The sequence below is a fragment of the Triticum dicoccoides genome, chromosome 7A (genome assembly GCF_002162155.2).
Source record: "Triticum dicoccoides isolate Atlit2015 ecotype Zavitan chromosome 7A, WEW_v2.0, whole genome shotgun sequence".
Taxonomy (NCBI): Eukaryota; Viridiplantae; Streptophyta; class Magnoliopsida; order Poales; family Poaceae; genus Triticum; species Triticum dicoccoides.
In genome coordinates, this window is record NC_041392.1 from 98479419 (window position 1) to 98489533 (window position 10115).

General features: G+C 51.2%; 2 protein-coding genes across 2 annotated transcripts; both read left to right on the top strand.

Annotated features, from left to right (window-relative positions):
* Window positions 1-4706: 4706 nt before the first annotated feature.
* On the top strand, window positions 4707-5768 carry LOC119333193 (protein FAR1-RELATED SEQUENCE 5-like). The gene is made up of 2 exons (XM_037606177.1): window positions 4707-4933; window positions 5040-5768. Exons 1-2 carry the CDS (start codon window positions 4907-4909, stop codon window positions 5766-5768), a joined length of 756 nt encoding a protein of 251 aa, XP_037462074.1. The 5' UTR covers window positions 4707-4906.
* LOC119333195 (protein FAR1-RELATED SEQUENCE 5-like) lies at window positions 5707-8942 on the top strand. Its single transcript, XM_037606178.1, has 5 exons — window positions 5707-6261; window positions 6356-6643; window positions 6903-7045; window positions 7350-7413; window positions 8844-8942. The coding sequence occupies exons 1-5, from the start codon at window positions 5818-5820 to the stop codon at window positions 8940-8942; spliced, it is 1038 nt and encodes a 345-aa protein (XP_037462075.1). The 5' UTR covers window positions 5707-5817.
* Window positions 8943-10115: the final 1173 nt, after the last annotated feature.

The following is a 10115-nucleotide window of genomic DNA, read 5'->3' on the forward strand; positions in this document are numbered from 1 at the left end:
CCGTACCAAGGTTACCGGCCCTCCTCCCCCCTAAATCCACCGGCTCCACGGTTGATATCTTCGGTTCCACCTGAGATGGTTTGCCTGGTCGGTTCCGAGTGTGTGATAAGGCGGTTGGCGTCCACCGTAACCGATATCGGTTCCACGAACAAACGGTGGCCGTGCATCGAGGTTAACTTCGACGGACCCATCACTGATTTTCGGCGGGTCCCGTACCGAGGTTACCGGCCCTCCTCCCCCTTAAATCCACCGTCTCCATGGTTGATATCGTCGGTTTCCACCTGAGATGGTTTGCCTCGTTGGTTCCGAGTGTGTGATAAGGCGGTTCACGTCCTCCGTAACCGATATTGGTTCCATCATTGATTGTGTGATAAAGTGGTTAGTGTCCTTGGTAACTGATATCGGTTCCACGAACAAAAGGGTGCCCCTGCTTCGAAGTTAACTTCGACGGCCCCATCATTGATTCTCGGCGTTTCCGTGACGCGGTTACTAGTCCCCTCCCCTCAAAAATCAGTCGGCTCCGTCGCTTGTCTCGTCGATTCCACCTGAGATAGTTTGCCTCGTGTGTTCCGAGTGTGTGATAATGCGGTTCGCGTCCTCCGTAACCGATATCGGTTCCACGAACGAAAAGGGTGCCCGTGCTTCAAAGTTAACTCTGACGGGCCCATCATCGATATTCGGCGGTTCCCGATCCGCGATTACCAGTCCCCCTATCCTATAAATCCATCGGTTCCGCCATTGGTCTTGTCGGATCCACTCCCAGCATCAACCGGTTCCGGTTCTTCACGAGGTATTTCCTCGGTTTCGAGTGTGTGATAAATCGGTTATTCACACGACTTTTACGGCCCCAAAAAATGGAATCGACTGGGCTTAAATGCCATTGTTCACGCAAAACGTTGCCGCGCGCATTCGCCGCAACGGTAATGTGTACGCTTGGCGCGGATGGCTGCCTGTCGCGCGCTAGAGGGGACGAAAACGCTCAAAAGAAAATCTTTTTCTGGGCAATCTTGTGAGTTGTGACGACATGGATTGATACCCCACTGGTTATAAAAAGGCTGCAAGACTTTTTCATGGACTCGTCCACTCCACACACAAAGCCACAGCACAGGCTCTCCAGAGAGCGCGCAGGTCATCTCACTGCTCACAATGTCATCCGGTAGCCATGGCAGCTCTGCCTCTTCTCGTTTCCGGAGCGGAGGTACATCTCCCATCCCGTACCGTGTGCACCCCATGGACTACGAGCCTTCCATTAACTGCTACTGCGGCCGAAAGGCACCGCTCCTGACCTCTTGGACCGACGCCAATCCCGGCCGGAGGTACCTGTGCTGTTCACGGGCGACAGTAAGTGAGATCTAACTCTTATAGCCATGACTTTATCTTCTGTGCGTGTTCTTGATATGATAATATTGTGTAGTATGGCAGCAGGGATGCGGGTTCTGGCGCTGGTTTGACCCGAGGGCTAGCCCCTACCTTAGACAGCTACTCCTCGATCTGCGAAGCAAGATCGTTCGCATGGAGGGCGAGAACGCACTGTTGCACATGTCTCTGGATCAAGCCCTGTGCAAAGCAAGGCGCCGACAGAGCTTCAGCTCGCGGCTCGTTGCGATTCTACTGATGGTAATTCTGTTCTTCATCTGCGTCTCGGCTTGGTCTGGTGTACCGTCTGCTTGATGTCGATGGTCATAAGTTATGTAGGTCCTAAGGCGAGTAATCAAGGCTGTGAAAACACCCAAAAAAATGTATCTGGAAGCTGTGTCGTGGTGGGTGCGTTACTAATGAGAGTGAAACTTGTATTAGACTCTGTGTGAGTGTTGTATGGTGCAAATCGTGTCCATTAAGACTGGAGTGTGCCGGCTGTTCCATTATGCTGTTAGTATAAATAATCATCAAGTTGTTTTCCATGGTATCTCGGTCAAAAGCGCGGTAGCTCTGCTGCGTGTCATCAGACTGTACAAGGTGTAAGCGCTGACTTGCGCGTTCTGTGGTGCTGCGGCCTCTGATGGACAACCGACAGCTCGTGATCACCGTATTCATCTTGGCAAGCTCTCAGTTATACTTTCGGAGCGTGCGAGCATTTTTCGGCAAACTGTGGGCGCGCAGTGTATGACATGACCGTGAGGTCCGTTGCCACACAAAAAAAACACATACTGTATTCGCTGTGTAAGCTCATGTCGTCGAGAGACTTGCCGCACGCAAGAACGCGACGCGTGCCATGAGGAGCAAGATGGTGACGGGTGCGGCCATCGTGGTCTGGCTAGCTACATGGGCGGGTCTTGTCTTTTTGATCAACTCGCTCGCGGCGCTCGTGTGTAACCCATCGGTGTTGAAGTCCAGTTGTGTCTGGGTCGTGGCTTCGTCGGTTTATCCAAGCCACATGTATCGGTCGTTGTTAATTCTGTCGAGTGTGTCCATGGCATTTGTATCACCGTTTCGTTCCTGCATCTTACCAATCTTTTTTTTAGAATTTTTTCATTCAAATTACAAAATAGTACAAAGTAGTTGACCCTTACAAACACACTGAAACCTAAACATAAAGGATCATGAACATCTAGAGTACCCTAAGAGCATCTCCAACGCGGGCGCTAGCCGCGGACGCCAGGATAGATTCCCCAGCCGTTACCGTCATATCCCGGTCGATCCTGGGATTTTATCTGGCATCGATGCCTAGTGAGTCGCCGGGCGCCTGTGGAAGATTCAATGTACCGGTAGAAGGAAAAATCAGCACAGGCGCCCATTAGATCGTCCTTGGCGTTGGAATGGGAGGCGCTAACAAAGCCATCAGATTAAAATATTATTTACTTATATATTTTAAGCGCCTGTCCAAGCGCTTTGCATTGGACATGCCCTAAGACAAGCATAACACAAAAAGATCTCCGGAGCCCCGTGTCATCATCCCTGAATCTTAAGAGAAGACCCCTGCAGCAGAAGGATCTGCAAGCAGGTCATCATCTTCGACCACGGTACAATTGCCGTCACGCTACTTCCTCCTTTTTTGACACCAGCGCTGAGAGGGCATGGGTATCAATCCAACACCCCTGAAACAGCCGTCGCCATCTTTGGCTTTGAGTACCGCGAAAAGTGTCCCTTCCAAAAGGAAGAGAACTCGAGTCATCCGACCGATCCAGCACCGCGGCTGGGCTAACCGCCCGGACAAAGCAGGATCTCCCACCAGCATCGGTGCAGAGGAAGGAGAAGAACAGCAGCAGCAAATCATACCGACAAGAAAGAAGAAGGATCTTCGTCTCCCTGCATCCATCGCCCATCTGAGAACCCAAACGGCCAGTGCCAATGGACATCCATCCACCATAGCCCGCGACCTCGACGAGATCCGAGGATCCCCCACCCCGCTGGCTCCTAGACGAAGGCAAAAGCCTCGCCTGACCGCGAACGGAGCCCGGAGAAACTTATTCCGACACGACACCACCGCAACGGCCTCGGCAACGTCTTCCTCAACCCTAACCCTACCACACACACCCACCAAGCGAACAGACCCTAGGTTCCCCCTCCCCCCGCGGCCAACGGAGAGAGAGAGGGAACAAGCGGCATGCAAGGGAACCCTCGTCGGCTCCATAGATCGCCTCGTGCGATCCTACTTTTCCGGAGCGGAGCAAAAGCAATCGGCCGATCAAAAAACAAGTAACATTTCTGGATCTTACCAACTGGTGCGTGTGGTTTCTAACGTGTTATTTTTTGTGGTTAACTAAACGCAATCCGACCCATTGGCCTGCATGCCGCGCCTCGGTAGGCCAGATCGAACTTCTTTTTTTTTAGTGTGGCCAGATCGTGGGAGTCTGTGTCGTGAGATGCCCGTATTACCAGTTTACCACGTACGACCACGTCTATGCAAAAACGATACTCAGAACGTAATGCCCACGATTTGTACGATATATTTTTGTAAACGAATCCCATATTATGGAGACAAAAAAAGCACTTCGTGGTCGGGGTCCCCGGCATGCCGCTTTCGGTGGGTGTCTGTGAAAACTAAAAAGCCGTGGTATCGCTAACCATTTTTGTGCGTCCTCGTTTGGCATCTACAACACCGATTGCTGAACGGGGATCTGCGAAAAGACGCAGCCCAGTTGAAGCTCGTCTCCATCGCCGTGCTCGGTAGTGGCGGCTGGAATGGATAGCCCGCATGATGCTACAGCCGGAGGTAAGTAGTAGTTGATCTTCCATTCTATATTCCCTAGTGTTTTTGCTGGTTAGGATCCTCGCATCTGGTATCTTAGCATCTGCCACTCCGGCTGTAGTGTTCTCGGCAACGCCGCCACCATCGACCGTGGGTACCTCCGAGGGAAGCCAGCTCGCCGGTTCATTACGCGCGCGCGACGTGATCCTGCCGGAAGGCGCGCGTCGCGTCCACTTCATGGGGGCCGGCGCGGGGGGCGAGCCTCTCATGTTTACCGTAGCGTCTGAAGATACGGTGATCGATTGCAATGGAGGGGCTATTCCTGCACCTCAGCCCGCTCGCACGGACAGCGGCACGGCCGGCATGCCCTCGCCGCGGTCTCAGACCAACGTCGACCACGAGTCGTCGCCCCCTACCTCCGTCGCCACCGAGGGATACGCGCGCCGTCAGAGATGATGTGGCGCCCATCACTTGTGATCCAAATTCTGGCTTCCCATATATTGTTATTTCATACCTACTTGATCTTTTCTCAGAAACCGCAACGGCAGCTCCTGCAGCCGATCGACAATGGAGGAGGGAGGTCGGACCAACTCAATCCAGCGCGCCTTTAGCCTCGCCGCGGAGAGAGGCTCGCCTGTCGTCTTCGAGCCGGCCGTGGGTATGGTCTTCTCGTCAGAGCAAGAGGCGCACGAGTTTTACAACGCCTATTCTTGAAAAGTTGGGTTCGGGATCAAGCGGGGAAACAAGTATACCACGAAGCCCGCATGCTACAAAACAATGCAGGAATTCCTCTGCTCGTGCGAGGTGGGAAAAACTCTTGGATCATACACAAGATTCCATTTTTTTTATGCATTCTTTTGCTTTCGTTCTGCGCACGATAGAGCTTATTAGTGTGTTACATCCAACGCAGGGATCCAACAAGGAGGAGAACACAAAATCTGCTAGGACAAAATGCAAGGCTATGGCCAGGCTAAAGAGGACTGCAGATGATGGATGGTACTTCTCCACAGTCGTCCTGACCCATAACCACGAGCTTGCAGACACTGCCAGAGAGAAGAAGGTGTGGAAGTGCCACAATACCATTGACTCGTCCATCAAAGAACTGATCAAGCATATGCGGTCTAACAACATCCCTGTGAACAAGGTTTATGGCGTGATGTCCGATATACACGGGCGTCACGAAGAGGTTCCCTTCGGCAAGCGTTGTCTGAAGAATCTATGCGCAACCCTCGCACATGATTCAAGCCTCGACGACATCACGAAGACGCTCGATATATTCAGTAAGATGCAAGCGCAAAACCCTGATTTTTTTTACGCGGTGAAGGTCGACTCAGAGAGGCGTGTGCATGGCATTCTTTGGTGTCACTCGAAGAGCCGAGCTGACTATCATCTGTTTGGTGACGTGCTGACCTTCGACACCACTTATAAGAGTAATCTGTATGAGATGCCTGTGGGTCTTTTCGTTGGAGTGAACAATCACTACCAATCTGCGCTGTTCGGGTGTGTTATTCTCAGAGAAGAAACAGAAGACTCATTCAAGTGGGCATTTTCTACCTTTGTTGAAGCCAACGGCGGAAAGACGCCGCAGATGATACTCACAGGTACCAGGCAACTTGGTGTCATGTTTGTCTGTATATAAGGCAGACGATACTCACAGGTTCTGTGAATTATCAGATCAATGCCGGCAGATGGAAGTTGCTATCACTCATACAATGCCCTCTACAGTCCACCGTTTGTGCAAATGGCACGTTATGAAAAGTATAAAGGAGAATCTTGGGGCATTATATAAGAAAGGGACCCCATTCCGAATTGACTTTAATCGTCTCACGAATGAGATGATGACTGTCGATGAGTTCGACCGTGGATGGGCTTATCTGATGGACACCTATGGACTTGCTGGCAACAGGTACATGGCACATATATATGATTGCCGTGACAAATGGGCCAAACCCTACCTCAGCTCGAACTTCCGCGCCAAGATGTGTAGCACGCAACGTAATGAGTGCATGAATAATGTGCTGAAAAGCTATGTTTCGCTTTCAGCACCTCTCAACCGTTTTGTGCTGCAGTATAACAAGCTCATAGCACAGCGGTGCGAGGATGAAGACTTTGAGATGGCACACACAAAGAAGGTAAATAAATTTTTCATCGTAAACTCTCCGCCCCCCTAGTGGTTCATTGTTTGGAATCTGCTTAATGACTTGTGGTTCCCATGGTTTCTTACAGGATGGTAAGGTCCTCCATACAAACTTTCCTATCGAGCGTCACGCGTCTAAGGTTTACACGCGCTCCTTGTTCAAGTTGTTCTCCGCTGAGTTGTTCGAGTCCGGTAATTACCTCGTTCAAGGGCCGCAATTAGATGGACATGTTGTCGTGGAGCACGTGGACTCGAGTCGCCGTGCTCACTGGTGTAAGGTTAGCTATGAGATCATGGTTGACCGCGAGAGCGATACCTACAGTTGCGAATGTGCCATGTTTGAGCACATGGGTATCCTTTGTCGGCATGCTCTGAAGGTATTTTTGTTACCATAAACATTTCCAATCACATTTGATCCACCCTTAGTACACGAGAGATTTGATCCAATTGCTCTCCCCATTTCAGGTGATGGTGCACGTTGGTGTGTGCCGAATCCCTAGTCATTACATTTTGAAAAGGTGGAGTAGGGATGCCCGTGATGTTCTTCCTGATCACTTAAAATGTTATCAGAAGGACTCGGACCTGGGGGTGTCTAAGACGTTTAGGCACAACATTCTATATGTGCGCGCTCTGCAGGTTGTCAAGCTTGGCAATATGAGCGTCCCGCTCTTCAACCACGCCGTGCAGCGACTGCTAGCCCTGGAGAAAGAACTGAATGCCATGGCTGAGGAAGAAGCAGAAAACAAATCAGCTGGCTTGTGCGGGTCTGAAACTTTGAGGTGCACGTCTCTTGCTACCCTTTCTGAAGAAATTCCGAACTCAGGGGCATATGCCGGTGAAGCTGCGCCCCCTGATCTCATGTCTGAACCGGTCGACGTCCCTTTGTCACCGCAGAGAATGCCCCCTGACCTTGCGTCTGATCCGGTCGATGCGCCTTTGCCGCCACAGAGAAGGCCCTCTCGTGGTCGTCCAAAATCTCAGAGGATGAAATCGGTGCTAGAGCATATAGGGAAGAAGCCAGCGGCGACCTACGCCGTGTGCGGTTCTGAAGAACACCATACCGAGGAATGTGAATGTATGCAGATGCCTGAGCGCGGCGATAGCAGCGAAGACAGCGAGCCTGAACATCCGGACCCCGCACCGTCAGGTTCGTGTGTTCGTAGGGCGCAGCCGATGAGGCCCAACAAAAGGCAGTCTAAAACTGAAGCTTCAGATGTGTGTGTCAGTAAGACTGCCGCTGCACCATGGTTTTCTCGAGGAACAACGCAGCATCATGGTCTCCGCCACAATGGGGCGTCTTCGTCGGCTAATGCCATTGATCGAACACCAAAGATGAAGCCTCCCGCTCCACCACGCAGATGCAGCGTCTGTGGCGAGAAAGGACACTACAAATCTTCTTGCCCTGATCACGATGCCGGTCCAAAGCCGGCCCAAACTCGTCGATGCAAAAAATGTGGGATCGGAAAGCACAACTCCAGGACCTGCATTGTGCTCCCCCAATTCAAACGACCTCGTCGCGGAGACTAGATACAAACTGGACACAACTGCCTTGCTTTACATCTTTCTTCTAGTTCTTTGATCAGCATCAGACCATGGTATTGGGTGCCGAACTGAGTTGTTGTTTTATGAGATCTCTTGTTTTATCCACCGCGACTGTGCTTGAATATTTGTATGCTTGCCATTGTTGTATTATGCATGACCGGCTTTTATGACCAAATACTTTGTATTGCTTGCACTTAGTTCTCCGAAGTTAAATGCCTAAAACATATTTGTGTCTACTGTGATGGCCCATCAGAATTCATCTAGGTCTTGTTTGAAGGGCGTCGTTCTGGAAACAGGTAGTCACCTGTGTCCAGATTGGATGGCGCAAGAGCAAGGGAAAAAAATATTATGCATATCTTTCCACCTCGTCTATGCACTTGTCTCCAGCTTGGAAAAACATGATGGTTCAGAACTTTGGAGATTGTAACTTTGGAGATCCAATAAAGAGCATAACTCTGACAAAAGACAGATTGGTATTTTGAGACTGACTGCATTTAGATTCCAGGGTTCAGACAAATAGCTCCCCCCGGTCGCTTTGACAAAGAGTGACGGTCGTAGTGTCTTTGTGCGAATACAGGAAGTTTGACTAGCTAAACTAGCTGGTACATGAACTTACCTAGCTAATACAGTAACTTATAGCTAGCTAGTACTCCACGCGCACCGGTGTCCGTATTACTTCTGTTCACATAAACGTGCTTGTGCAGTGCAGAAACTGCAGAAAACCGGCAACTTCAGACTGAGTGCTCGTTGCCGTATCTCTGTCCATTGCCATTTCGCTGCTGCAACCACAACTTGCAATGACTGGTCAAAACGCGGCAGCTCGCATGATTAGGCGTAGCACCACAAACGCAACTAATAAAGTGAAAAGAAAATCTGCAATTTGTTAAGTAAACTAGCAGTGAAGCACCTGAAGTTGCTCTGAAGAATGGATGGCACTTGTACTGTTCAGAAACTTCAGAAAAATGGACGAGACCACATGTGCTCCACATGCAGAAAATTCTGAAACGTCCCCAGCTTTCTCCGTTTTGGCTTCAGGTTCCAAAGATGTTGTTGGCGTCATTGCACATGGAGCCTTGTCCCCTCCTTGTACTCACGTACAGCAGCATGGACCGCTGCATGCTGACAGTTGCATAGCTTTTCTCTGACACATGGGCTGCAAAACACACCACAAACACCTCTTTAGTTTAACCCTCACATGGTCAGCACGGATCACGGCGCATGCATTGTGTGGCTATGATAGCTATGTCCCTAGCAAGCTATGGTAGGCACAATTTTGCCTATATATATATATATATATATATATATATATATATATATATATATATATAGAGAGAGAGAGAGAGAGAGAGAGAGAGAGAGAGAGAGCATGCTCCAGTGCCCCATTACTAACCGCCCTAGCATGTGTCCGCACAAGTTTGGCTCCATCTGTGAATGTGAAAGATGTGTACCATAAGAGCATCCTGACTTGGCAAATCCGATCTCTCAAATGCCCACGAACGCGTCCGGGAGCGTCTACGGATAGTGATCAGTCACGTCTTAAAAAATGCATTTCACATACGGATACCTCAAATCCATATTATTACATGCAATTCAGCAATCTTTGAGCGGAGCTTCGTTCGGTTCTGCTCCTCGGAGTGTTGGTCCGGTCGCCGGCAAGGTAGAGTAGGGCACGGGACACAAGTCGGCTCATGGGACTCAAGGCGCCGCCGCCTCCCATGCCCTACTCTTCCTCGTCGGAACCCAGAACCCGAACGGTGCTGGTGGACGTCATTATCGATGACGGATCCGTGTTGAGACGAGCGGCGGACGTCCATCATGATGTGGTTGCTGCGTCCGGAGTGATGCACCATACGGGGCGCTAGAGAATGCGACTCAGCCTCGTCGACATCCACCGCCGTGAGAGATAACGCCACCTCCCGCACCCTGTGCCGTGCATGGTGGGCACGCCGTGCCATGGCCTTGTCGGACAAAGCCCATGGTGCGTCCTGATGCTCGGCGCGCCAACGGAGGGGTTGCACATCCACCAGCGCATTCGGACACCAGACAGACCGCATAGCCTCCAGCGAGGCAGCTATGGCTGGCCGAGCGCCGAATCCATGCGCCATTTGGGCGGACGCAATGGATTCCCGACGAAAGGAGTCCAAGCGCAGCTGTGCATGGGACTCCTCCCGGGCACGGCGGAGCGCAAGCCGGATGGACATCTCCTCCTCGGGGCCGCATGGGATGAGCTTGGGGTAGACGGATCTGAAGGTGAAGGACTCGAATCCATTGTCCGCCATGCCGGAGATGGCCGGAAGTCGCCGGAGA